Source organism: Myotis yumanensis, unplaced genomic scaffold (assembly GCF_028538775.1).
Source record: "Myotis yumanensis isolate MYYU_CA2020_CCGP unplaced genomic scaffold, mMyoYum1.0.hap1 SCAF_17, whole genome shotgun sequence".
Classification (NCBI taxonomy): Eukaryota; Metazoa; Chordata; class Mammalia; order Chiroptera; family Vespertilionidae; genus Myotis; species Myotis yumanensis.
Window position 1 is genome coordinate 15,727,925 of NW_027223768.1, and position 27,772 is coordinate 15,755,696.

A 27,772-nucleotide genomic window follows, 5' to 3' on the forward strand; every position below is an offset into this window, starting at 1 on the left:
GGCCTGTGGATTAAGTACTAAAGTGCACTACACGCTACTCACCTGTGCACAAGCCTCGTCCTCCAGCAGTTTCCCCTCCCCCGTGGGCGACTCGGTGACGGACATCCCGCTGCTTCCAATCGGACGCGCCCAATGCCGGGAGCGGCCAATCGGGGGCTCCGGTGGGCGGGACATCCTGGCCAGTTAGATTTGGCGGTTCCATCTTAAGATGGCCGAAGCAAGCAACGCCAGTGTTGGCAGCGGCTGTGAGGAAAAAGGGCGGGAGGGGTCGTCCCCCGAACCCGTGTCCCCTGACACTACCATTTCGAGGATGAAGCTTCTCGACACCACAGTGGATACTTTCCTCCAGAAGCTGGTCGCCGCTGGGAGGTAAGGTGAAGGAAGTGGGGTGAGGGCAAATCTCAATAGGTTGGCGGGTGAGAGGCAAAGAGGAGCGAGTTTGGGCCGCCAGAATGTGAATCCCGCGAGACCAGCTCGGGCAAAGGCAAACGGCAGTCACGTGGGCCCCGGGTGGGAGGTGTGTGGACCGCGGTCCGAGCGGACGGTGGCTCCGCGCTGTGTGCCGACTTGGAGCGACTGGTTCCCGCGCCCTCCAGCCAGTCTGGTTTGGACCAAAACTTCAGGTGGCGGAGGGGAAAGATACCGGCTCCGGAACTAGAACCAAGACCTGACCGCTCTGTGCCTCCGTCTCTCATCAGCAGGACCTTTCTCAGCTGGTAGTTTGGAGAATTAAGTACACGAAAGGCGCTTAGATAGTGCCTGCCACATATACAGCATTAGAATTGTATTGTCATAGGAATAATAATACCTTCACTGGGTGGTTGTGTATTACCATAGAAACAGTTTTTCTGTCTGGTTTTTATTTTCCACGAACAGTACTGTAACGTTATTGGACACTGAGTTTTGCCCGGGATCCCACCACTCAGCATGTTGAGGAAACACTGTTATTACTGGAGGCGGTTCGATAAAGCCCGCTCTCTCCCCGGCCCTGAGTCCCCACACCTGTGCTCTGGCCCCGGCAGGTGTGATGCAGTCGCTTGGGCGGCCTCCCCTGCAGGGAAGGGCTTGTGGGTTTGATTCCCGGTGAGGATGGGCAGGAGGCAGCGGATCTAACCCTAACCCTTTCTCTTTCTCTCTCAAAATCAATTTTAAAATCTTAAAAAAAAAAAAAATACTCCATCTTCTCCCAATCCTGTCTTCTCCTAACCTCCTTCCCTCTTGTTCTTCCCTCCCTCCTTTCCTACAGAGACCTCCTTTCATTTACCCACATCTTCGCACATTGATTCACTGAGAAATATATTTTTTAAAAATATATTTTATTGATTTTTTAGAGAGAGGAAGGGAGAGGGATAGAGAGAAACATCATCGATCGGCCGCCTCCTGCACCCCCCCCCCCGCCCCCCAGGGGATGGAGCCGGCAAACAGGGCACGTGCCCTGACCAGGAACTGAACCGTGACCTCCTGGTTCATAGGTCGACTCAACCACTGACCACCGGGGGGGGGGCCCCTGAGAAATGTTTGAGTGCCTCCTCTGCCAGGCATCGTGTCCGGTGCTGGGGAAGCAGACAGGGCCCCTTATTGGAGCTAACATTCAGTGGGCAGAGACATCAGTAAACAAAACAGTCACAGCTGGGTAAGGTAATGAACAGGTGATGTGATAGGAGCAGCTTGGGGGGCAAGGAACACACGAGCTAGACTGGTTAGGGGAGCCAGCTCTGAGGAAGTGACATTAAACGGAAACTTGAACAGTGAGAGAACTAGAGAAAGTGCATAGGCAAAGGGTAGAGCTTGTGCAAAGGCCCCAAGGTGGTCAGGGCATTCTGGGAACTGGCAGAGAGAGGCCTGCTTGGCTACAACATCATGATCAGAGGGAGATTAAAATCAGGAGGCTGGCCAGACAGGTGACATCCTTATCATCTAGGGCAGCCGTGGGCAAACTACGGCCCGCCGGCCGGATCCGGCCCGTTTGAAATGAATAAAACTAAAAAAAAAAAAAAAAAAGACCGTACCCTTTTATGTAATGATGTTTACTTTGAATTTATATTAGTTCACACAAACACTCCATCCATGCTTTTGTTCCGGCCCTCCGGTCCAGTTTAAGAACCCATTGTGGCCCTCGAGTCAAAAAGTTTGCCCACCCCTGATCTAGGGTCTAATTTCAGTAGTACTGAACTTGATAAAATAATTGTTATTTTTATGGGCCATTTATGATACACCATTATATGTGTAGGCAAGATCCCTCCTTTGATTGATTTTTCCCTACTCATTTCTGTCCTCTCCCCTCCCCATAGGCCCTGCTTTCTTTTCTCTTGCCTGTATGCCCTCCATTTATTCATGTACAAATATTTATCAACCACTTACAATGTCCCAGGCTCTGTTCTAGAAGCTGGAGATATAACAGTGATCAATACAGAACAGTTGTTGCTCTCATGGAGTAGACATTCTAGTGCCATAAAGAAAAATAATCAGCCCTAACCGGTTTGGCTCAGTGGATAGAGCGTCAGCCTGTAGACTGAAAGGTCCCAGGTTCAATTCCGGTCAGGGGCATGTGCCTGGGTTGTGGGCACATCCCCAGTAGGAGGTGTGCAGGAGGCAGCTGATCGATGTTTCTCTCTCATCGATGTTTCTAACTCTCTATCCCTCTCCCTTCCTCTCTGTAAAAAATCAATAAAATATATTTTTAAAAAAATAATCAGGGTAAAGGAATAGAAGTGGGGAAAGAGGTCTGTGTTAGTGTGAGTGCAGTGAAGTGACATTTGATTATGTTTGTTTTCTTGTACCATATGTTGGTTTGTGTGTATATGTTTTTAAGTTTATACGAATGATAATTGTGCTACATACCTTTTTTCACTTAACACCTTTTTTTCACTGTGCAAGGTTTATTTGGTGTTTTATTTATTTGATAATATATTTCTTTATTGATTTCAGAGAGGAAGGGAGGAGAGAGAGATAGAAACATCAATGGTGAGAGAGAATCATTGATTGGCTGCCTCCTGCACACTCCCTACTGGGGATCGAGCCCGAAACCCAGGCATGCGTCCTTGGCCAGACTTGAACCTGGGACCCTTCAGTCCGCAGGCTGAGGCTTTATCCGCTGAGCCAAGCCAGCCAGGGCTATTTGGTGTTTTAGTTGGTGTGAACTTGCATAGTTGGCTGCATTCATTTGTAGACTCTCTTTATATTAAATGGCAGTGTACACTATTCTGATACGTATAATACACAAAATAATACCTTTTAGAATTATTATGCACAAGACATGCAGTACTGGCCGAACCGGTTTGGCTCAGTGGATAGAGCGTCGGCCTGCGGACTCAAGGGTCCCAGGTTCGATTCCGGTCAAGGGCATGTACCTTGGTTGCAGGCACATCCCCAGTAGGGGGTGTGCAGGAGGCAGCTGATCAATCTCTCTCATCGATGTTTCTAACTCTCTATCCTTCTCCCTTCTTCTCTGTAAAAAATCAATAAAATATTAAGAAAAAAAAAGACATGCAGTACTGGATTTATACATTGGATCCCAGGATGTGTTTGATTAGAGAAAAAAAGTTGGAGTAGGCATGTTGGGTAAAAGGAACCACAAATTATATAACACATAGTAAACACACATCTAATTTGAAGGGCACTGTGGGGTCAACACCATTTAAAAAATTATTTATTTAAAAATATATTGTTGAAAGTATTACATATGTCTCCCTCTTTCCCCTATTGGCCCTCTCCAGCCTGCCCCTGCCCCCCACCCCAGGCCTTCACCACTCTGTTATCTGTGTCCATGGGTTGTGCATATATGCATACAAGGTCTTTGGTTGATTACTCCCACCCACCTTCCCCCACCTTTCCTCCAAGATTCTACACTCTGTTCCATGCCTCTGGATCCACTCTGTTCATCAGATATTTTGTTAATTAGATTCCACATATGAGTGAGATCATGTGATACTTGTCTTTCTCTGACAGACTTATTTCACTTAGCCTGATACTCTCCAGGTCCCTCCATGCTGTCTCAAAGAGTAAGAGATTCTTCTTTTTTACTGTTGCATAGTATTCTATGGTATAAATGTACTATAGCTTTTTTATCCACTTGTCTACTGATGGGCACTTGGGCTGTTTCCAGATCTTAGCTATTGTAAATTGTGCTGCATGAACATAGAGGTGCATACATTCTTTCTGATGGTGTTTTGGGTTTCTTAGGATACAGTCCTAGAAGTGGGATCACTGGGTCAAATGGCAGTTCCATATTTAATTTTTTCAGGAAGCTCCATACTGTTTTCCATAATGGCTACACCAGTCTACATTCCCACCAGCAGTCAACACCATTTTTTAAAATGATCTAACCATGTCCTGTAAGTGCATATGGTTCAGAGCTTTTCAACACTGCTTGTCATTCCATGATAAGCATCCAGTTCTTATTTGTTGCCTCTTATGGACACTTTGCCTCGAACTCCTACCTCCACAAATTATACCCGGGTGAATGTCCTTGTACATCCCCTCATGGAGCAGTGCTAGCATTTCTGAGGTCTATAATGGAGGGGAATCACTGGGTCGAAGGATTTACACCCACCTGTGTTTTGTCAAATTGCTTTCCAGAAATGTTGTTCCCATCTCCTACATCCTCACCATCACTGAGTATCCACCATTCTAACATTTGCTATTCTGAAACTGTGAGAGAGATATTTTGTTATGTTTGAATTTGCATGTCATTGATTTCCTCATAGGTTTCCTCATATAATTGTTAGTCATTTTGGCTTCTCTTCTGCGAACTGCTTCTTTATTTTTCCAGAACCCTTTTTATTTTAAATTGGGGTTTTTTACCTTGTTTTTCTGGAGTTCCTGGTATAATATAGAAATCAATCTTTTTGCCCTGGCCGGTTTGGCTCAGTAGATAGAGCATCGACCTGGGAACTAAAGGGTCCGGGTTCGATTCTGGTCAAGGGCATTCAATTGCAGGCTCCTCCCCAGCCCGGCCGTGGTCAGGGCATGTGCAGGAGACAACCAATCCATGTGTTTCTCTCTGTCTTTCCCTCTCCCACTGTCTTCTAAAAATGAATGAAAAAATATTCTTCAGTGAGGATTTAAAAAAAAAAATCAATCTCTTGTCAGTTTTAAACTGAAGAAGGAAATATTTTTTCTGTTAGGTACTAACTTTGTAATGTCCTTTGAGGAATAGAAATCTTTAATCAAATAAAAAGCCCCACAGATTATAGTTTGTACTTTATCCAGGAGGATGAAGCAGAAAGAGAAATGCAGTAATCCTGGGTGACCCCTCACAAGCTGTATGGATCCTCATGACTCCTTTCTCAGCCTCCAGACTAACTCAGCATCCCTCAAACAGTCATAATAAGTTTTGATTAATCTGTTTTTTAAACCCTTAATTTTCATGTGATTACATTTCCCTTCTTATGGTTTTGTGCTTTTGGAGTCTTGTTTAGAGGTTATACTCACACCTAGGTCACAAAGATAATCTCCAATGTTTTCTTCTGTTACCCATCTTATCATTTTACTCTCTACTTAAAATCTTTAATCTGTCTGGATTAAGGTGTAGGGTGGTGGTCTCAGCCAGTCTCGTTTTTCTAGTTTTCCCAATCATTGTCAACTGAACAGCTTATCCGTCCCCATTGCTCTATGGAGCTCCCTTTGTCATATGGCAAGTCCCTCTGCCTAATGTGCTCCTGGGTCTCTTCCGCCCACTGAGCTACTCACTGCTTATCGTGGTGCCTGTCACAGACACTCAATAGTAGTTTTGGAATAAATGAAGATTCCCAAGTCATCTCTCTCCTGAGCTTCAGATCTCTGTCTCCAGTAGTTTAATACTAGAAACCTCCACATGGTGTCCTACAGAACCAATCAAGCTCAGTGCGATGGAAGCAGGATTTGTCCTCCCTCTGTCGCCCCTAACTGAGTTGAGAATACCACTGTCTACCCATTCTCTAGGCCAGAGGTTTGGGAGTTCTCATTGACCCCTCCTTCCTTTTCACTTCAGTCAACCACGAAGCCCTATTGGTTCCAGCCTCGCTCCTCAATCTCCTTTCCATCCTTGTGCCAGTGCTTTAGTTCACGCCCTCATCATCTCACTGGATTGCTGTACCAGCCTCCACATAGGCCTTCCGGCCTCAGTCTTGCCCCCTCCCTCAAGTCTACAGCTCATATTTGAGCAGGTCCTTCTGCTTAAAATGTTTCATTGGTTCAGGGTTGCTTCCAGAATCAAATGTAAGCTCCTTAGCTCAGCATAAAGACCATTCACTCCTCGGCTCCTCCCATCTCTCCAGCTGTGGTCAGGGCGATGGGCACACGACACATGCACACTTGCATGCACTGCACACACACACATGCACATAAGCTTTTCTGCATTGAGTGCTGCTGATATCCCCCATCCATGCCACCTGCTTCTTCCACTTATAGCTTTTCCTTGCTAGAACATCCTTCTCCTCATTTGGTTAAATAGAACTTACTCATGGCTGGTTTCCACATAGAAAGGGCTCAATATATGACATGTAGGACTATAGACTTTTAAGATATATGCAAATACTTGACCCTCTCCCAAGTCATTAAAAGTCCTCAATCTCCAAGAACCAGTACTTATCCCCAGAAGTCTCCCCATAATAAAAGCGAATTTATTCTCATCAGTGATCCAGAGATATTTTAAACCCTGGAATGACTTTCTCCACAACTTAGTTTTTTTGTTTGGTTTTTGTTAATCCTCACTCTAGGATATTTTTTTCCATTGATTTTTAGAGAGGGAAAAGGTGGGGGGAACATCCAAGTGCCCAGACAGGGGCCAGAGATTGAACCTGAAACCCAGGTGCATGCCCTTGACTGGGAATAAAACCTACAACCCTTAGGTGTGTAGGCTGATGCTCTAACCACTGACCACACCAGCCAGGGCACCGGCATATATTTCATGAAAAGATTAGCTTGACTAGAAGGGCAATTTATATGATGCACCCAGGAGTGACTGGAAGATGACTGACCTCGCTGGGCTCTCAGTTCCCACAGACCCTGCCCTTGCCGTCTTAATCAGTAAGGCATCTTAATAGGGCATCTTCTTTTCATTGGACATGTTGGGGCAAAGATTTCTGCAGCTGTCCTCTCAGACTTAAGAACATAGAAATGTGACCCTACTGAAGCTTATCATTTGTGACCTCTGCCTTGTCCTCCAAAAATGAGGGTTTCTTTTCTGTCCTCACAGACTCCCAGACCTTCTGAGAAACAGCCATTTCTGTTTAGCTAAAGCAAGCAGATGAGGCTATCCCCTTTCTACGTTTCGTTATGAATCAGGACCCTCCAAAAGAGGCTGTTGGTTCGGGGTGGTATTGGTGGGGTCCTGGTTGAAGACCAGTTAGCGCTTCAGAAGAAAGCTGGCTCTGCTACAGGTACCATTGGCACCCCAGTAGCTGTGCCACGTGTGGTGTCAGCCCATGGGGCTGAGAGAGGAGAGGTGATTGACAGTTCTTATGTTCTTAGATGCCAGACTGTGACCAGTGCCTGTCCTGGTCCAGAATTCCAGCCTGGGATGTGCTGTGCACTGTGTGATTTTTGCATAATAAATTGATTAAAGCTCATGTCTGACAGCAACCAAGGAAAAAGCTAACTGCATTTGTACATGAACTGGTAGAGTTTTGTTTTTGGTTTTTAATTTAAATTCTTTATTGTTTAAAGTATTACATAGGTCTCCTTTTTCCCTCATTGACCTCTCCCTGGCCGCTCCCACCCCCTGGCACATGCCCTCACCCCCCTACTGTCTGTGTCCACTGGTTATGCTTATATGCATGCATACAAGTCCTTGGTCGATCTCTCACCACCACTACCCCCACACCCCAATTGGTAGTTTTAAACTAGTGGCAAAGATTATTGGTGTTCACAGGAAACAGTTCTTCACAGGAAAAAGTGGTTAAATATATAAATTATTCTAAGTATATGTCTCAGAAATATCTTTCTTTGAATGTGCAGATGATGCGTGCTGTCAGTGATTCGTTTCTGAAGTGGGTATGACTCATCAGACTGTGGTTTGTGGCTTCAGCTCCATCATGCCGATTCTGTTCTTCATGTTTCCAGTCTACCTCTCTCTACTCCCACTGTGTCTGCTTTGCTGAGCTTGCCATCACTGTCACTGGTGCCTCTTGAATCCATCCTCACACAGCAGTCTGAGGGAGCTTTCTAAAGTACGAATCTCAAGTTCCATCTGTACTCAGAACCCTTTTCTAGCTCCTTCCGTCACGATACAGTCCAGACTGTGTCTGGCCCTTCCCTGCTTACCTCACCAGCCTGCAGACTGTGTGCCATGGAGGCAAAGGGCACCTGGTCCAGAGCCAGATGGCTCCACCACGTCCCAGCTGCATGACCTTGGGCAAGCTTCCCTCTGCCTCAGCTTTCTCTTCTGAAAATGGGATGATGATAATAGAACCTGTCTCATAGTTACTGTGAGGTTTAACCGTTTGAGTCCCAAGCAGCGCAATTGCGCTGCTGAGATTTTGTCAAGAAAACATACGATTCGTTTGAGTCCCAGGGGGTATTGAAAAAACACTGTCGAAGAATCCCAAACAGCGCAACCGCGCTTTCTCTAAATGAGTACGAAAAGACCCAAACAGCGTGATAGCGCTTGTTTTATTTTATGTCGAGAAATAGCTTGGGACTCAAACGGTTAAATTAGTTGCTCCAGCCCTGGCAGGTGTGGCTCATTTGGTGAGCATTGTCCTGTGCACTGAAAGGTTACCAATTTGATTCTGGTCAGGGCACATGCCCAGGTTGTGAGCTTGATCCCGTTGGGGTGCATGTGGAGGGGTGGGGAGTGCATGAACATTGATGCCTCTTCCTTTTCTCTGAGATCAATATAAACAAAATTTTAAAGGGAAAAAATTATTTTAAAAAGAAATTACTCTTTGTAGAGTCCTTAGAATAATGCCTGGCTCTAGCCAGTGCTCAGTAACTATTTCCTGTTTGTACACCTTCACACATGGGCCGTGGGCATGCCCACTACTCTTTAGCTACACAGCCTGGGCTGCTATGTCTCCTGAAATTGGTAGAGGTGCCTTGTGTAGTAGGGCCCACTGGCTCAGCTTTCCCAGTCACCCGAGCCGGGTCTTGGGCCTTTTATTGATAGGTTTGGGGCATGCTGTCACCAGCTACAGCTTGTTTGAGAGATGTCAGCAGTCTGAGGCTCGAGCCAGGACAGGCCATTCATATGGAAAAGCTGCTGCAAACAGCTGAGTGGGGCTGGAAATTGGATGGGGCGTGGTCTCAGGGAATCACCAGGGCAGGCAAACAGTGTGTTCCAGGCTGATGGAGACTCAGATATGGCTGCCAGTCAGCCCTGCAACATGGGTGGTCCCAGCACCGGAACAAGGACCCCTGTCCCTCAAAGCTGCCCGGTGCTGGGAGTCCAAGTAAGTTCTAAGTTTGTGCACTGGCCCTTTAAATGGAACACCTGGGTCTCCAGAGGCCTCGTATCACTCAGCCACAATCCCCGTAGTTGTGGGGACTTTGCTTCCCAGCTCTGGAAACCTGAGCTTGGGGTCTGGTGTGGGGCTGGGACCCTTGCTCCTCTTGGACGGCCTCTGCAGAGACGACCTCCCTCCTAAAGGGCATACGTGGGTGTCGGACCAGCCTGCTCTGTGCCTCCACCCTTCCCACCAGCCTCAAGGTACGTGCTTTCTTCTAGTTGTAGGACTTCCACTCAACCAGCTTTCAGGCGGTTCAGAATGATGGTTGGTCTGTATTTCAGTTGTAATTCTGTTATAGACACCTCTCCCTGACACCAGAGAGGTGTTAGCGGACAAGACAGCCTCCTGAGCCAGTGGGAGCAGGCTGTCCCCAACCTTGATCCTTGTCTTCTCATATAAATGAATGTATAGGAGAGACCTTGACTGTTGTGAAAAGCCAGCTTATTAAAGCATGCGTCTTTATTGAAAAAAGGAGAAGCAAAGCAGGCAAACACATGTATCTGATTTTGGAAGCACAGACGGGCTCTCAGCTCACTGAAGAGCAGGTTGGATGGGGGTCTGAGGCGCTTCATACCCTCCTGCCTGTAGGCTTCAGAATTCCTCTGCTGACTATTTCGGTATAAACTCTCAGCCCCCCCCCCCTTTTTTTTTTTTTTTTACTGTGTTGTGCCTTCCCAGAATTCATGAAAAGCACCTGGCAATTTTATCTTACCAAGCCTTGAGACTGCTGGCTTCTCTGCTTAGAGAGTAAAATGGCCCTTTTTTCCCTTCCCCTTTCCCCTTGCCTTTCTGCATTCTCTCATTAGGGGAGGTGTTTGTTGTTTTAACCATTTGCTCTGTGTCCTCAGCTGGGGAAGATAATGGCTTGTTAGTTACAAGCTGGCTGCAAAATGCCCACACTGTTTGGCTTTGTTTTAACTTTCCTGTCTCAGTTTCTCTATTTCTCCTGCTCTGAAATCCTGAAACAATTTTGATGTGGTTGTGGGAGGCAGTGAGTACAGGCATTTACCTATGCCACCATCTTGGTTCCCAAAAGACATTTTTAAATAGTCTTCATCATAAATCACTGACCTCTTATTTTCATCAAGGGACATTGGTTTTTCCCTTTTTTCTTTCTCAGCCCTGGGGCTGCCTACTGTATACAGGATGAGGGAGGGGAGAGGGAAAAAGACAAGAGAAACATTAAATGAAAAGAGCAGCTGTGCAGGGGGTGGAGTATGAATTTCTGTCACAAGGATCCCTTCTATCCTCCGAGCTTGAAGCGCCAGTCCCTCCCTGCCCTCTGGTGGACAGTCTGTGAAATAGGCCTTCAGTTGGGCAGCAAGCAAGTTACTATGGGAAGGAGTGCAAGCCAGGGCTCCCCGAGCATAGGCTACAGGAGCGCATGTTTACTTGAGTGCCTCTCATCTTTCTGTTCCTGCACAATATCTGCATATGTTAACTGACATGGACAGATCACCAGAGCTTGATTCTGGGCTTAAATATTTTGATGTCAATTTTTTAAAGTTAAACTTATGTGAAAACTCAATTTATGGTGAGTTTTTAAAAAATGCAGTAAATGGCCCTGACCAGTTTGGCTCAGTGGATAGAGCGTTGGCCTGCGGACTGAAGGGTCCCAGGTTCGATTCCGGTCAAGGGCATGTACCTTGGTTGCGGGCACATCCCCAGTAGGAGGTGTGCAGGAGGCAGCTGATCGATGTTTCTCTCTCATCGATGTTTCTAACTCTCTATCCCTCTCCCTTCCTCTCTGTAAAAAATAAATAAAATATATTTAAAAAACAAAACAAAAAACTCCTTAAAAAATGCAGTAAATGAAATGCTGACAAGGTGAGTTAAAAAACAGACATGTCTCAAATATTACATAAGTATTTAAGAGAAAAAATAAGGTTAAAATCAGTTAATATAGTCATTTCTGTTTTGAAATTTGGTAAATACCGGTTTTTAAGTTACTTTCATTGATGATAAATGTAGCACTTTTAGGGGGGCCACAGTTTAACCTTTTCTCTCTAGTGGGGGCCAGTCTGTTCTTCCTGCAGCTGGGTTGGTTTCTGCACATACGATTGTAATTGAGTTGTATTTTACTAAGCACTTGTCCTCTGCAGGGGAGACTTCTCAACTCTGGGAAGTCAAGTTATTATGTTCTGCACTTCCAAGGAGAGGAGAGGGCGTGAGGACTGTTCTTTTGAGACTAATAGTAATTGTAGCTAATGTGGAGCATTTCGAAGTGCTGTGAACTGTGCTACTTATATATGTAACTATTTAATCCTCACAGTAATTTTATGAGTTATAGACACAGTTATTATCCCCACTTGACAGAGAAGGAACTGAGGCTTGTAGAGGTAATAAGGTGTCTGAGAGCACTCAGCTGGTGGTCGGTAGAGGTAGGATCTGAAACCAGGCAGCCTGTCTTCAGAGCCAGTGCACTTACCCAGCACATAGCTGGGTGCCCCTTGTGTACTTTTGGAAGCCAAGGCTGGGAGACCATAGAGGGGCTTGGCAGAGAGGCCTCTGGGGATGCTGTTGTGGGAGAATTCTTCAACCCAAGCCTTGGTATCCTGGGGTTCGGGTGGGGGTAGGGGGTGGGTGGCGGGGAGGGATTGCCAGGGTGGGAGTGAGATCAATCTGGGGCCAGGCAGCTGCTGGGTCTTGTGTGCTACTGCCTATCCAACACTGTTCTGGGCACCCTGGAGATCCCTAAGTATATTTTTTCAGGAAGTTCGTACCAGCATTCAAATCATTCCCAAGTGTGAGCTGGCTCTCAAAAAAGGAATGGCTGTGGGGGATGGAAGGAGGGGAAATTGAATGAAGGTGGTCAAAATGTACAAGCTTCCCATCATAAGTAAGTTCAAGGAATCTAATGTACAACATGACATTGGTTAACACAGCTAAATGGTGTATTTGAAAGCTGTTAAGAGCAGATCCTGCTCTAGCCGGTTTGGCTCAGTGGATAGAGCATCAGCCCTCAAACTAAAGGGTCACGGGTTTGATTCCGATCAAGGGCACATACCTTGGTTGCAGGCTCAATCTCCAGCGCTAGTTGGGGCTCGTGCAGGAGGCAACCAATCATTGTGTCTCTCTCACATCCATGTTTCTCTGTCTTCCCCCCTTCCTTCCACTCTCTCTAGAAATCCATGGAAAAAATACCCTCAGGTGAGGATTAACAAAACAAAGAGTAAATCCTAAGAGTTCACACCACAAGTTTTTACTTTATTTTCTCTCTCTTTTTTTTGTATCAACAAAAGATGAAAGGTGTTAACTGTGTTGTTTCATAATACGTGTCAGATCATTATTCTGTATATTATACAGTACTGTATGTCAATTATATCTTAAAGCTGAAAAAAAAAAGAATCATTTTCCTCCTGTACTTACTGACATTGGCCTCTAATTTGTCTGCCTTCCTCCTTGTGTTTGCAGTGTATATTCCCCATCTTATATGAATGCACACCTTTCTGGGGTCCTTCACTTTCACTGAATTCTCAGACCCCATGAGTACACAGGAAGAGTTCATGAGCAGCACTAGCACTGGTGGGCAGAATGTGCCTCATCCCTGCTCTGGGCCCTCTCCCCTACCAGCTGCTTGAACCGAGGAGAGGTGTGTCCAGCTCAAACTCTGCCTATCGAGTGGGCTGGGAGGAACAAGATCTTCCATGTCCAAGCCAAACCCATTTCAAGCCACAATTACCTGGTTTCGATTCCAGCCCCACTCGGTCAGACATCATGTGTCTCTCCACATTCCTTCATGTGGCCACAGACTGCGTGGCGAGTAGGGCCAGCAGCAAAACAAGATGTCACCCAGGCGGTGTGGCTCAGTTGGAACACTGTCCTTACACCAAAAGGCTGCAGGTTCGATTCCCTGTCAGGGTACTAACTCAGGTTGTAGGTTTGGTCCCAAGTTGGGGCATGTATGGGAGGTAACCAATCATGGGATGTTTCTCTCTCCCTCCCTCTCCCTCTAAAAAAATCAATTAACAAAAATACAAGATGTCTGGGATTCTGCTGAGGGTTGAAAGGACGCCCATCATCTGTTCTTTGTATTGTCCTTTTGTTACCCAGGTTTAGCTTCCAAGGTGTACGAACATCGAATGTGTACCGCCAGAAAGGTAAGAGATTCGTCACCCTTACCAAGAGGTGAACTATTGGATGCTTACAACCAGCTCTCAAAATAAAACCCTGGATTTCAGTGTTTGTCAGTCTCTGAGGTGTAAATACTCCTAAAGGTGCATCCTGTACATCCCCTACCAGGGCCGGGAATCAAGCCTGCAATCGAGATACATGCCCTTGACTGGAATGGAACCCAGGATCCTTCACAGTCCATGGGCAGACTCTCTATCCACTGAGCCAAACTGGCTAGGGCACCCCCCCCCCCCCCCCCAACTTAAAGATGATTCCCATGATATACTCTCTCAGCCCTGGGATCCCAGAGGCACTCTCCACAAGTGGTCATCATCACATTCCCGTGTGGGTTTCTGTGTTTGCTGCCATCTCTCTATTGGAAGCTCCAGGGGCCACACCACCCAGTGCCTGGTGGGCGACCAGCACATATGGCACTCAGGGAATGTTTTGTAGAAGGGAAGGGCCTGAGAGTAGGGAGAAGGGAAAGAAGACAGCCAAGAGAGTTCATTTAACTTATTTGATTTCCTTGTACAAGAGGAATAGCCACTGGAACTATACTGGGTACCTTTTGATACAAAGGATGTATCAGTGAGGTGCTCTCAGCTGCCAGTGACAGAGACCTGACTTTAAATGGCTTGAACAATAAGAAATCCATTACCTCACTAACAAGAAGCTCCAAGATGGGGCAGCTCCAGGTTGGTGTGTAGAGACCCCAGTTCTTCCTCTTTCTGCTCTGCCTTCTTAGGGATAAACTCCGCCCCCACAGCTGCTGAGAGCTGCAGGCATCATCTGGATATAGCCATGTCCTACAGGAAAGGCATCCACTCCTTCCTGTGTTGCTCTCTATAGGAATAAGGAAAGTTCTCAGAGGCCACATGCCTTGCCCTAACCCAGCCCTGACAGGGGACTGGAATGACCAAGGTTCTCAGTGTGGTGCCCAGAGCAGCAGAATAAGCATCACTTGGGAGCTTGTTAGAAATTGGCGGGGAAGGGCAACGATCTGAGTGGTTTTTTAAAAAATTGATTTGAGCAAGACGGGGGGGAGAGAGAATCATTGATTTGTTGCACCACTCAGTTATGCACTCACTGATTCTTTTTTAAAAATCAGTTAATATAGTCATTTGTTTCAAAACTTTGTAAATATCATTTAAAAAACGATTTTCATTGATGATAAATGTAGCCTAAAATTTTAGAGAGGGAGGGAAACACCAATGTGAGAGCTATATCGATCAGTTGCCTCTGGTACGCACCCTGAGTGTGGGCTGAACCCACAACCTGCGTATATGCCCTGACCAGAATCAAAGCACAGGATGACATTCCAACTGAGCCACACTGGCCAGGGCCAGGTGATTCTTGTATGTGCCCTGACAACAGATCAAGCCTGCAACCTTGGTGTATCAGGACGATACTCTAACCAACTGAGCGACCCAGTCAGGGCCTGCGATCTGAATTTTAAAAAGTCCTCCTGGTGATCTGATGCTTAGTAAAGTTTAAAAAACAGAAGGGGTGCCCAGGCAAAAGCCGATGACTGATGACTGGTGTTTGACCCTCCCCACCTTTGCCTTCTCTCTTTCCCACCAGCTACCAGAGATTCACTGACTGTTATAAGCGCTTCTACCAGTTGCAACCTGAGATGACTCAGCGAATCTATGACAAGTTTCTAACACAGTTGCAGACATCCATCAGGGTGAGTGACAAGAAGCCCAGCAGCTACTGTTTGTTGGCTTGGGTCCTGCCTCCAGACTCTCACCCCCTGGAGGCAGGGACCCTACCCTCCACTGTCCTCACTCCCTACAGCAGTGGTTCTCAACCTTCCTAATGCCGCGACCCTTTAATATACAGTTCCTCATGTTGTGGTGACCCCCAATTTCATTGTTACAAATTGAACATAATTAAAGCATAGTGATTAATCACAAAAACAATATGTAATTATATGTGTTTTCCGATGGTCTTAGGCGACCGCTGTGAAAGGGTCGTTCGACCCCCAAAGGGGTCGCGACCCGCAGGTTGAGAACCGCTGCCCTACAGTGTCTTTCGTGCTGCCAGGCTGCAGTGGCAGTTTCCCTCCCTTCACACAGTGCGGGTATCTTAAATGCCCCGCCTGTCATTGTCCTGTATTATAATTGTGTTTATATGCTGTCTGCCCACTAGACCTGTGAGTTCAGTGAGGGCATGTCTGGGTCTTATTCTTTGCTTCTCCAGCACCTGGTGCAATGCCTGGCACAGAGGCAGCATCTAACAAATTGTTGGAACTGCATACTAGAGGGAACACAAAGGAGGACAGGATCCCATTCGTTATCTCTCTAGAGCAACCTGTGGGTCGCAACCCCTTTGGGGGTCGAACAACCCTTTCACAGGGGTCGCCTAAGACCATCGGAAAACACATATATAATTACATATTGTTTTTGTGATTAATCACTATGCTTTAATTATGTTCAATTTGTAACAATGAAATTGGGGTCACCACAACATGAGGAACTGTATTAAAGGGTCGCGGCATTAGGAAGGTTGAGAACCACTGCTCTAGAAAATGAAACGGTCCTGTGGTTACACCTCAGGATGGGCCTCTTAAGCATCCAAGTGTGTGTGGGGATGACGGCGAGGCCTGCAGCGCTCAGATGGGCAGGAGAGAGGCTTGCTGCAGGCTCTTTTTAAATGTTTCCCACTTTATCCTTTTATTTATTTATTTAGAGAGAAACATCGATTTGTTTTTCCACTTATTTATATTTATGCATTTATCAACCACAACCTTGGTGTATCAGGATAATGTATAACCAACTGACCTATCCGGCCAGAGCCTATCTTTATTTCCTTAATGTAAAAGTCACATGTAGAAAAACTAGAATGTTTGTGTAAAGAAACAACAGAATGTAGCCCAAATCTTACTAAACGCAGTTAGCAGTTTAGCATATTTCTACTATAAGCTTGTCTAGTATCATTATAGCTCTTTCTTCCTTTCTCTTCAGGAGGAAATCTCTGAAATCAAAGCAGAGGGAAACCTGGAAGCTGTCCTGACTGCCTTGGATACAATTGTGGAAGAAGGCAAAGACCGAAAGGAGCCGGCCTGGTGAGGAGGACCACGGGGGCTCACAGAGAAAGGGGCAGCACCTCAGCATCTCCAAGGAGCTTTTTTATTGTTCTTAATCCTCATCCGAGGATATTTTTTCCATTGATTTTTTACAGAGAGGAAGGAAGAGTGAGAAACATCGATAGAAACTTCGATCAGCTGCCTTCTGCACACCCCCTACTGGGGATGTGCCCGTAACCAAGGTACATGCCCTTGACCAGAATCAAACCTGGGACCCTTCAGTCCACAGGCCGACGCTCTACTCACTGAGCCAAACCAGTTAGGGCTCCATTGATTTTGAGAGAGAATGGGAGGGAGGGAGAGGGAGAGAAACATTGATGTGAGAGAGACACAAAGATTGATTGCCTCCCGCATGCACTGGAATTGAACCCATGACCCTTATGTGCCCAGGCTGACGCTTAGCCATTGAGCAACATCAGCCAGGGCTAGAGGGAGCTTTTATGATGGACCCATAGGTATGAGACTCTGGGCTCACAAGAGAGGACCCTGTGACAGGGACAGGTGGAGGACAGACACCAGACAAGGACCCCCATCAGTGAAAAGTATAGCCCCCTCTGGGGAAGAGAGTCCAAGGGCAAGTACATGCTGTCTAGGGGTTTGAGGCGGCTGAGGGAAACCTTCCTGAGGAGCTCATTTCGGAATCTGTCTAGCCGTGAGAGAAAGGATGGGGGGAGTGTAGGAGGCAGAATTATCGGTTTGGAATCTTCTTCATTTGTTCATTCAACCAATTTTAGGGAACATGGACTGTACACCCAGTAGGTGCCAGAGATTCCACAATGAACAGGACACGAAAGACCTGGTTCTCCTGGAGCTGACATCTCAGTGCGCAGCCCTGCTGCCTGGTGTCCTGTGCAGGATAGAGAAAGAAATTTAAAAAGAATCTATAGTGGCTTCCACCCCAGTACCTATCAGAACTGACCCATCTCCTCATTCTGGCATCCGGGACCCCTATAATCTGGCCTCCCAGCCCCAGCTTATCTTCCCTTGTTAGCGAATACCAGGGCCTCCAGATCGGGGCCCATTCTCAGGCAGCCACTCCATCCGGGAGGGCTCATCCTGCACCACCATCCCCACATCTCCAGCTCAGTCTAGTGTGGGTGCACCATCAGGGCACATGGTCAGCAGCACAGAGGCAAAGGCTGAAAAGTCACCTCTACCTCTGGAGTGTTCGAGATGGGGGACTGTATGTGGGTAAGCGGAGACTGTGGGGTACTGCTGGGAAGGCTAGGATACAGGGTGTGAGATGGGGGACTGTGTGTGGGCGGGAGGAGAGTATGGGGTACTGCTGGGAAGGCTAGGATACAGGGTGTGAGATGGGGGACTGTATGTGGGCGGGAGGAGAGTGTGGGGTACTGCTGGGAAGGCTAGGATACAGGGTGTGAGATGGGGGACTGTATGTGGGCGGGAGGAGAGTGTGGGGTACTGCTGGGAAGGCTAGGATACAGGGTGTGAGATGGGGGACTGTATGTGGGCGGGAGGAGAGTGTGGGGTACTGCTGGGAAGGCTAGGATACAGGGTGTGAGATGGGGGACTGTGTGTGGGCGGGAGGAGAGTGTGGGGTACTGCTGGGAAGGCTAGGATACAGGGTGTGAGATGGGGGACTGTATGTGGGCGGGAGGAGAGTGTGGGGTACTGCTGGGAAGGCTAGGATACAGGGTGTGAGATGGGGGACTGTATGTGGGCGGGAGGAGAGTGTGGGGTACTGCTGGGAAGGCTAGGATACAGGGTGTGAGATGGGGGACTGTATGTGGGCGGGAGGAGAGTGTGGGGTACTGCTGGGAAGGCTAGGATACAGGGTGTGAGATGGGGGACTGTGTGTGGGCAGGAGGAGAATGTGGGGTACTGCTGGGAAGGCTAGGATACAGGGTGTGAGATGGGGGACTGTATGTGGGCGGGAGGAGAGTGTGGGGTACTGCTGGGAAGGCTAGGATACAGGGTGTGAGATGGGGGACTGTATGTGGGCGGGAGGAGAGTGTGGGGTACTGCTGGGAAGGCTAGGATACAGGGTGTGAGATGGGGGACTGTGTGTGGGCGGGAGGAGAATGTGGGGTACTGCTGGGAAGGCTAGGATACAGGGTGTGAGATGGGGGACTGTATGTGGGCGGGAGGAGAGTGTGGGGTACTGCTGGGAAGGCTAGGATACAGGGTGTGAGATGGGGGACTGTGTGGGCGGGAGGAGAGTGTGGGGTACTGCTGGGAAGGCTAGGATACAGGGTGTGAGATGGGGGAGGTAGATTCCTGGGCACCAAAGCTGAGGGACAGAAGGTTAGCGTTTCCATCAGGAGCAGCCATGCGACTGGGTCTTAGAAGGTGGGAAGGACCCCAGAAGAGACCTTAAAAGCCAGTCCACTTGGAGATGGGAACATCACTGATTAGAGCTGAAGTAGAGCCCTCATCCCACGTCCTCCGCCTTCTTACACTGTGCTCCTTGCCACTCTCCAGGCGCCCTAGTGGGATCCCAGAGAAAGACCTGCGCAGCACCATGGTGCCCTACTTCCTACAGCAGCGGGATGCCCTGCGGCGCCGGGTGCAGAGACAGGAGGCTGAGAATAGGCAGCTAGCAGATGCTGTCCTGGCCGGGCGCAGGCAGGTGGAAGAGCTGCAGCTGCAGGGCCAGGCTCAGTGGCAGGCTTGGCAGGTAAGTGCTTTGGCCCTGCCCTCAGGCACCTGTTCCCCTGCTGCAGCAGAGAAAACAAGACTGAGAGAGATCAGAGACGTGGGGGACACTTTGGGGCCCTTATTGGAGATGGACTCTGCTCCGGGGAGGCCCAGTCTAGGAGGCCAAAGCACCAGCCGGACATAAATGCCTGCTGAGTGTCGGGGGGAGGGACTTCCTTACATGCCCTGCGGGGCCCGGACCCACATGAGCCACAGACCCACATCATTCTGGGGGAACCCAAGCCTGAAGGCAAGGACAGTCGATGGAAAGGATTTGGATTTTTTCCTCTCCCAATTTCCTTCTCTCCCATTGATGGCAGGCTCTGCACAGAGGACAGAAGGAGCTGGTGGCCATGCTGAGGGAGCCTGAGTAAGGGGGAGATGGCTGGCCCAGGAGCAGAAGATGGTCAAGAGCCCTGTACAGCTGCAGTGTTGCCTAGTCCTGTGCAATGATGGAGTTTGCTGGGGGACGAGGTGTGAGCAGTCCCCACTGCCACTGTGCCTTGGGGAGCCCTCGAGTCACACACACTACCTTCCGATTGCTCGTTTCCTTCTAACTTGAGGATTCTTGGCCAGATCCCAGCTGGGAGTCAGACACCATGCCGGCCAGCATCCCCCCACCTCGAGCCCCCCCCCCCCCCCCCCCCCCCCCCCACACACACACAAGCCTGCTACTTCCTTACCCTTCCCCTCCCTAGGACCTGGCTTGGAAATCTGTTTTCAGTCTCCACTGATTGCCCCTTTGCTGGCCAGCTGAGGGCTGGTGCCATGTTCCCTCCACATCCGTAAATAAACGCCCTCCACTGCACTGTAATCTGTGCGGGTGCTTCCGCTGTCTGGGACACTTGTGGGCCAAGACCCCCTCTGGGGCTCCTGAGTTCTGACCCCTGGAAGCCTTAGCTGGAGTTCACCGAGAGCCTCCAGTCTCAGGTGGGTTGGCAGGGGGGCATCTGACCTTCACGTGCAGAGGGGCAGTGAAGCTTCTTATCACAGAACCAGGACCCTGGGTTCCTTGAGGCCAGGACAAGCTTTCAGAGTGTCACTGACCAACCCAGTCCACTCTCCCTAGGTTTGGGTTAATTCTGACAAAGGAACAGGTGCCTGAGGGCAGGCCAGAGCACTCACCGTGGGCCTCAGCGCTTGAGTCTGGTGAGAGCAGGCGGCCCTCCAAACAGCTGGGCGCGTAGTCCTCTCGTTTCTCAGGCTTCACTCACCCAGGGCCCGCAGAGCATCAGGAGGGGCTCAGCAAGGCAAGAGGGGTGCCTCCTCCAAACCAGGGGGGAAGGGGAGGGTCTCACCCTAACTCTGGAGAGGCTGGGCTGGTCTGCCTAGGACAGTGATGGCAAACCTATGACACGTGTGTCAGAGGTGACACGCGAACTCATTTTTTTGGTTGATTTTTCTTTGTTAAATGGCATTTAAATCTATAAAATAAATATAAAAAATATAAGTCTTTGTTTTACTATGGTTGCAAATATCAAAAAATTTCTATATGTGACACGGCACCAGAGTTAAGTTAGGGTTTTTCAAAATGCTGACACGCCGAGCTCAAAAGGTTCGCCATCACTGCCCTAGGAGCACTGGGACACTCAGGAAGACATCAGGTGGCCCCTGCTTGCCACCCCTCAAATCAAGCACATGGCTCTTCTCTCCACCTGGAGCTGCAGCATTCAACCATCCAGTTGCCCCCCATCCCCTTCTACTCAGCCATAGGCCCGGGAGGCGGGGGCGGGCAGTGTGCTCTGTCAGGTGAGTGAGGTCACCCCCACCTCCAGGTTGGGCTGAGACAGAAGCAGAGCTCAGGGGTGGGATGGGGGTTTTCACATGAGGAGCCTGCAAGGGCAAGAAGAGAAGCAGAGGGTCAGGAGCCCAGTGCTCTCCATCTCCCTGCTCCTCAAAGGCCCTGTGAGGGCACAGGGAAGGGGGACCCTGCCACATGGACCCATCCTTATCCTCATGCCCAGCCCCTCCTGTGTTGGCTTTTGGCTCCTGGCCCTGTGCTACCTGACCATTCTCCTGTCCTGACCCACAGGGCCTGACTAGAGTCAAGCCACCCCCACACCAGGCCTGCTTTTGGCGTCTCAAAGGGTGAATGAGGCCATCACTGGACACTCCCTCCCTGGGGTTTGGCTCCTGCCCACGGCTGACAGTGGAAATCACAATCATCGAGAGCTGTAGCCAGTTCTGCTCCGATCTATTTTGGACCTCTGGGCCCCTTCCTCTCTGGGTCCCTCCACACCCTCCTGGCCTGTTTAGCTGAGGTTGGGTCTCCAAGAGAGAGTAGGGGCTGGGGAACCTCAGTGGCCCCCTTAGGGAGGGGCAGGGGGCATCCAGAGGCTGGCAGTCTCAGATTACCACCCACCCTCCTCCTCCACTCCAGGGGCCTGCCCAGGCTGCCCTGGTTCCAACCACAACATCCTTTGGGGTTTGGCCTATAGATCTGGGGCGGATGACCCCAAATAGCCCTGGCAGAGTCCCCTGCGACCCGCCCGCACTGTGATCGGGCGGCCCACCCTGGCCTCCGGGGCAGGACCCAGAGTATAAATGGTGCTGGAGGCTGGTGGAAGCACCGGAGTCTGAGCAGACCAAAGCCACCGCAGAGACACCATGAGGCCCCGCATGCTCCTCACCCTGCTGGCCCTGGCCGCACTGTGCCTCGCTAGCCGGACAGGTGAGTCCCCACTCTGCCCCAGCGAGGAGGGAGCACGCACTCCTCACCCCTCCACTGGCAGTGCAGTCCCTCTGGCTGTCTAACCCCCTCCTCCAGGAGGGTAGGCGCCATCCATCTGCCCTGCCTCTGTCCTTGTGGAAGGAGAGGGGAGAGCAAACTGCCAGAGGCAGGGGAGGAGGGGACTTATGGGTTAACGGGTCCTTCCTTTTGCAGATGCAAAGCCCAGTGGTGCAGAGTCTGACAGAGGAGCAGGTAGGAGGCAGGCCTGACAGGGGCTTTGTGCCACATCACCCAGCTGCCCAGTGGTCCCTCACCCTGGCCCCCTCAGTCCCATTTCCCCCCTCCTACTGGCTCCTCTCTGGCTGTTAAGAAGGCCAGCCTGCTCCCCATCTTATCCCCCCAAACTCTCAGCCACCTGACCCCTGCCCCTCTGCTCCACAGCCTTTGTGTCCAAGCAGGAGGGCAGTGAGGTGGTGAAGAGACTGCGGCGCTACCTGGATCCCGGGCTGGGGTGAGCAAAGGAGTCTGGGAGGACAAAGAGGGCCCTGGTGACGCGGGAGTGGAGGGGGCAGTTTGTGTGGAGGCTGATGCCATTGTGTTGGGCTGTCAGAGCCCCAGCCCCAGCCCCCTACCCAGATCCCCTGGAGCCCAAGAGGGAGGTGTGTGAGCTCAACCCGGACTGCGACGAACTGGCTGACCACATCGGCTTCCAAGAGGCCTACCGGCGCTTCTACGGCATAGCCTAGAGCCTGCAGCCCTGCAGCCCTGCCGGCGGCCCCTGCCCTGGCTCCTCTCCAGAACCCCTTCCCCTTCCCTCGCCCTGACCTCCCTGCCCTACAAGTGAGGGGTCACCATCTGCCCAACTGCTCCAGAATAAACTCCAGAAGAGGAATTGATGGCGTCTGACTCTATCTATGGAGGGTGGGGTGGTGCTGGAAGGGTGGGGAGAGGCAAGGGTGTTTTACCTCCTTCAGTCCCAAAAAGTGCTTCCCAAAGTCTGTTGACTTTTTTATTTGTATCTGCCTCATTCCAGAAGCACTGAAGTTGGCTTCCTAAAGTCTAGGATTCCCCCTCTGGCCCAGCCCCCTCCCCGCCACCCCAACCCAGTACACCATCCCTGACCCACCCAAACAGACCAGACGCCCAGAGCTGAACGTCTTGAGTACATGACTGTGACCAGAACAGACTCGTCACCATAGGCAAAGAGCTGCCAGCGGACAGCACTGCCTGGTTTGGGGGTGGGGGCAAGAGTGGGCCTCCTGACCCGGTTAACAGCATTCAGGGTAGGCCTAGGTTAGTCATGTTAGTTCTTCCTTGGGCTAAACAGACTTCCAGGAGCACCAGAAATGGGACTAGATGAAAGGGCCCCGACACCTCCCCATCCCAGCCTCTGCCCGGGAAGGGGATGCTCTCCAGCCTGGACACACACACCTCCCCTCTCAGACTCTCAGCACTTCCCCAGCCCCATCAAGAGCTCCTCACTGACCCTCCTGCTCTCTGCCAGCCCCACCAGCTCCTCTCCTCTGCCTTCTCTCCTCTGCACTCTCTCAGTAACGTTTGCTTCCAGGCTCCTATGTGCCCCACACCTTTTCAGGTCTGGGTCTGGGCTCCTCCCCAACAAGGCCTCACTGCTGTTTGGCGTTAGCACCCCCCTCCGGCGGACCACCCTGCAGCAAGGGGCATGTACTAGGGGCCCGAAATAGGGAGGCTGTGAAGGCAGCAATGATGAGCAGGTTCCCCGCCACTGCCAAGCCCAGCGTGGCCACTGTGCCTGCCAGGCCCAGGGGGGGGTCCTGTGTGGCCAGCCAGGCTTGGCGAGACTCCATATCAGCCAGCACCGCTTCCAGCTGGAAGTGGGTGCCCAGCACTGCACAGACGTGGAAGAGCTGGTGGCTGTGGCCTGTGGGGAAGGTAGGCAGGTCAGGGCACATACCCATTCCCAGGGCTGCCCCAACTCACCCTCTGACCCATGGCAAGTCGCCCCATCATCTGGGCCTGCTACTACCCTAAACTTAGGAATAGGAAACCTGATTCCAAGAGTTCCTGGAAGGAGTGAATGAGCAGATGTGCATAAAACACGATGCCCCAGCATACATGGGACTAGTTTTGCTGCTACTGGAGAAGCAGGGGGTGGGCCTGGACTCCAAGGACCCTCCAGTGCACTGTCTCCTGGCTGCATACGCCATTTACTCAGCTCAATCTCTGGGTTCTGGGAAGCTGTCTCCCTGGCCCTTTCCTCACCAGGCTGGGCCTGCTCTCACCAATGTAGTCAAAGCGTCCCGGTGCCAGCCGCTCAGGCAGGTGAGAGGCGAAGAGAAAACCAGTGAGCAGCGCGCACAACAGGTGGTAGCCATGATTGGTGCTTAGCGCCTCTTGCCCACAGCTGTGGCCCCGGCCCCAGCACAGTCCCAGCTGGCAAAGGAAAAGCAGGGCTGAGCAGGAGGGAATGGAGAGCGGACCCACATGTGTCTGGAATCTAGCTGGGGGGCGGGGCGAGCCAGGCTGCGTGCTGGGCCTGGAGGGGAGGCAGCAGGGCTGAGGTGAGATTGAGGGCAGGACTGGAAGGGGCACTGAGAGGACAGGAAAACAGGGGCCTGACCAGGAGCCCTAAGCCCCCTTACCCGATAGAAGAGAGGGAGGTTGTCAAACAGGAAGGGGTAGGCGAAAGCGCCCGTACGGAGGATCTTACTGAATCCAGGGCTTTCCAGCTCAGGGAACCTGGGAGGCAGGAGGGAAAGGCTGGTCACCATCCTGGTGCCAGGGTGGGAGTCAGAGGGGCAGGAGGCTCTGACCAAGATGGAATGTCAATGTAGCTTAGTGACACGTGACCCCTCTGTAAATGACCACATCTGTGACCTGGGTGGCTGGGAGGATAAAGGAAACGGCAGGTATGGTGCTAGCGCACGGGCTCCGACACAGCAATTCTCAATCAATGGTCCCGTAGCTCTTAATGATGTTCAAGAGCGACCCCAGGTGTGAGTGTGCTTGCGGCGCCCGGTCCTGTCCCTCCGCCTCCCGCCTCAACACTGGCCGAGAACCCACCGAGAGTAACAGGAGAGGCCGGTGCACAGGAAGGAGTTGAGTGCGGCGGCGGGCACAAAGAGCTGGTGCAGGCGGCCGTGCAGCCAGGAGGCCGGCATGGAGTAGGCGGCGTAGGGGAAGGCGCAGCCTGGGGGCGCGGGGCAGGAGCTGAGGCCCGCAGGGCGTGCGAGGGCGGAACACCGCGCGCCGCCACCCCCTCCCCCGACACACACACCCCAACCCTGTAGTCCCACCCCTGCCCCCGCCTCCCGCGGGCTCACCCAGGCTGTAGAGGCTGAGCGCGCCGTAGTCCAGGAAGTAGCAGATGTGCCGCGCGCGGGGCGACATGGAGCTGAAGGTGTGCGCACAGCACGACGCGAAAGGGTAGAGGCAGGTGGGCAACAGGAAAACTAGCAGCGGCCAGTGGTAGGGCTCCGCCCGGAAGCCCGGGCCTCCCGCGAGCACGAGCAGACGCCACAGGAAATACCTGCGCGGCACGTGCACGTGCTCAGGCGGCCGCGCAGTCCCGCAACTTCCGCCTTCCGCCTTCCGCCCACGGCCGCCCGAGCACCCGCCCTCACCAGGTGGGCAGGAAGTGCGTCCAGATGTTGACAGTCTCGTTGGTCATCTGGAAGGAGCTGAGGACACAGTCCAAGGCCGAGCTGGTGGGGCGGCGGTAGCCAGACACGATGCCGTCTTCCCAGAACACCTGGGTGAGGGTGGGGGTCACTATGCTGGACCCTCTCTCTCCAGGAGAGAGCTTGCAGGATTGAAGAGAAGGCGCTGGAGGTCACCATGACCCCAAAGCCAGGCTAAATCTGACTTCCCTCTCGTCACAGGTTCCAATACCCAGAAAGCAGATGAGACAGAAGAGCCGGAAAGGGGACAAGATAGGATGGGAGAGACGCCGGGCACAGACAGGGTGCTCTGGGGGAGGGGACTCTAAACGCGCCTGCTCCTTAGAGAACAGGGTCTCCCGCTGCGGTGGGAGGGGTAAGAGCTAGCTTGCAGGAGGGACTTCCCCGATCGCTGAGAGAGAACCTCAGTCCCAGCAGTCCCCTGGGGAGTAGGAGTTGGCCAGTGTAGCCCCTCACCCGGGGGACCTGGTGGACTTGAAGGAGTTGGGGCAGCTTGAGACTGAGCATGGTGGCCTGCACCTCCACGTTGACCTGGAGACAGAGGGTTGGGGAGGAAATCAGGTATCTGCTCCCGTCCACAGACTCCTTATCACCCAGGTCCAGGCTGGGCCTGGTCACTGGGTGCCAGGGTAGCTGGCCTCAAGCTGCTTCCTTCAGGCCAGGAGGCGGGCCCAGCTTCCCCGACACCTCCCCGTCCTAGCCTGGGGGCATCCATTTTCCCCTTAACCCAGCACAAAGTGGAGGGGCCTCCTCCCCAGCTGGAATACTGTCTCGGTAACCCCGACCCTGGGTCCCATCCCCCAGCCCTCCAGTTCCGTCTCAGGAGAAGCCTAACTCATGGAGGTCAGTGCAGAGGCCCCAAGCCACCCTCCACCACCAGAAGCCCTTGGCCCAGTGTGCAGGCTGAGCACCCAGAATTCCTGGAGAGGCCAGATGCCGGGGCAGGGAATTAGGGGGATGCCTGGCTCTTCTCCGAGGACACTTGTGCCCCTGGACATTCAGGGTCTCTGTCCCCGAGCCCCCTGCCCCTCAGCCCCAGACCTGTGCAATGCCTCCGGGTGGCCGTGGCTCTGCTGCCCGCCGGCCTCAGGCCGCCTCTCCCAGGCACATTCCTTGGCACAATTGGTGGGGCTGGGCCAGCTAGGCGGATGGAACCACCCTAGGAGGAGGGAGAGGAGGACACTCCCCCCATCTCCCAGGGCCAAAACTTTCCAGCAACTCCACAACCTAGCCCCGCCCCTCTTCCTGCCACCAGCCTCACGGTTCACAGTGGGCCTCACACCAATCGGCCCCCCAACAGTGGGGGCTCCCAGCCCCTGACCTAGGGACTGGGCTGGGCACAAGACAGACCTGGTCCCTAGTCCCTGCACCCTGGCTGAGCTTTACGATGGAGGCCTCGAAGGTACTCCTTGCCCAGGAGTAGGACGGGGGTGGTCTGACCCATCCCAAGTGCTGCCCAGTGGCCTGGGGGAGGGGTGGGAAAGCAGGATGCTGGCTGGGCTCTAGCTGCCCCAGGGGTCCTTCCCTTACCATAGGGTTTAGAAGTCTGTGTAGAGTGTGCTGTAGCCTTGGAGATGAGGGAGGGGGCTGGAGCTGGCCCTAATTCCCCAGAATGGTGACAGCCCCAGGTGAGCTTCCTTACCCAGAGCTTGACTGGAGCTCCTAAGCAGGTGGGTCAGCAGGCCCGGGTGCTCCTGCCAGCCAGGCCAACGGGAGGGAGGAGTGGCAGGCCAGCAGGCCAGGGGATGGGAGACAAAGGAGCCAGAAAACAATCCCAGCCTTGTCCAGCCTCCGGGAGCAGCACAGGGTGGCCCAACCCCATTAGCAGGCAGCTCACTGGGCCTTCAGCACACAGCCAACCCCTCCAGCCTGACTCAGACCCACTGCGATCAGGACTGGCCCGAACAGGCTGGAGCCCTAGCCAGGATGCAGCCAGTGTGGCGCAGGCTCCCAGATCTGGCTGCGCCACCATTCCAGTCCTCCCAGGAGCTGGGCAGAGAATCCCAAATCCTGGTCTTGGAATCAGAAACCATCTCACTGTGCTTCACTGCCTCTGAGCACCTGGTGCTGGGCCGACTCCAGAGCAAATGCCTTTAGCAAATGTTGGTTCAACAAGGGATTTGCCAAGCGTACTCCCCAAAGACGCACTTAAGGT

The 27,772-nt window shown here is 51.7% G+C and overlaps 3 protein-coding genes across 9 annotated transcripts; 2 read left to right on the top strand and 1 right to left on the bottom strand.

Annotated features, from left to right (window-relative positions):
* Window positions 1–50: 50 nt before the first annotated feature.
* Window positions 51–19,916, top strand: PMF1 (polyamine modulated factor 1). Of its 2 annotated transcripts, none has more exons than XM_070396253.1 (5): window positions 51–369; window positions 15,123–15,228; window positions 16,508–16,608; window positions 19,072–19,267; window positions 19,608–19,916. In XM_070396253.1, exons 1-5 carry the CDS (start codon window positions 209–211, stop codon window positions 19,659–19,661), a joined length of 618 nt encoding a protein of 205 aa, XP_070252354.1. In that variant the 5' UTR covers window positions 51–208; the 3' UTR covers window positions 19,662–19,916. The 2 variants fall into 2 exon arrangements, with proteins under 2 accessions (XP_070252354.1, XP_070252355.1); XM_070396254.1 differs by lacking the exon at window positions 51–369 and adding an exon at window positions 12,033–12,578.
* On the bottom strand, window positions 17,318–27,340 carry PAQR6 (progestin and adipoQ receptor family member 6). 4 transcript variants are annotated; one of them, XR_011468657.1, is made up of 9 exons: window positions 26,659–26,762; window positions 26,074–26,148; window positions 25,561–25,688; window positions 25,261–25,466; window positions 25,001–25,127; window positions 24,580–24,676; window positions 20,413–23,858; window positions 19,048–19,307; window positions 17,318–17,476 (listed from the first exon to the last, which is right to left on the bottom strand). XR_011468657.1 is itself a non-coding variant. In XM_070396251.1 (8 exons), the coding sequence occupies exons 2-8, from the start codon at window positions 26,122–26,124 to the stop codon at window positions 23,584–23,586; spliced, it is 1,035 nt and encodes a 344-aa protein (XP_070252352.1). In that variant the 5' UTR covers window positions 26,125–26,148; window positions 26,659–26,762; the 3' UTR covers window positions 23,499–23,583. The 4 variants fall into 4 exon arrangements, 1 of the variants encoding a protein (XP_070252352.1); XR_011468658.1 differs by lacking the exons at window positions 19,048–19,307; window positions 26,659–26,762 and adding an exon at window positions 27,260–27,340; XR_011468656.1 differs by lacking the exon at window positions 19,048–19,307.
* BGLAP (bone gamma-carboxyglutamate protein) lies at window positions 19,921–22,839 on the top strand. 3 transcript variants are annotated; one of them, XM_070396256.1, is made up of 5 exons: window positions 19,921–21,036; window positions 21,320–21,958; window positions 22,172–22,210; window positions 22,400–22,469; window positions 22,569–22,839. In XM_070396256.1, the coding sequence occupies exons 2-5, from the start codon at window positions 21,895–21,897 to the stop codon at window positions 22,702–22,704; spliced, it is 309 nt and encodes a 102-aa protein (XP_070252357.1). In that variant the 5' UTR covers window positions 19,921–21,036; window positions 21,320–21,894; the 3' UTR covers window positions 22,705–22,839. The 3 variants fall into 3 exon arrangements, with proteins under 3 accessions (XP_070252357.1, XP_070252358.1, XP_070252356.1); XM_070396257.1 differs by having other exon boundaries at window positions 21,668–21,958; XM_070396255.1 differs by having other exon boundaries at window positions 19,921–21,958.
* Window positions 27,341–27,772: the final 432 nt, after the last annotated feature.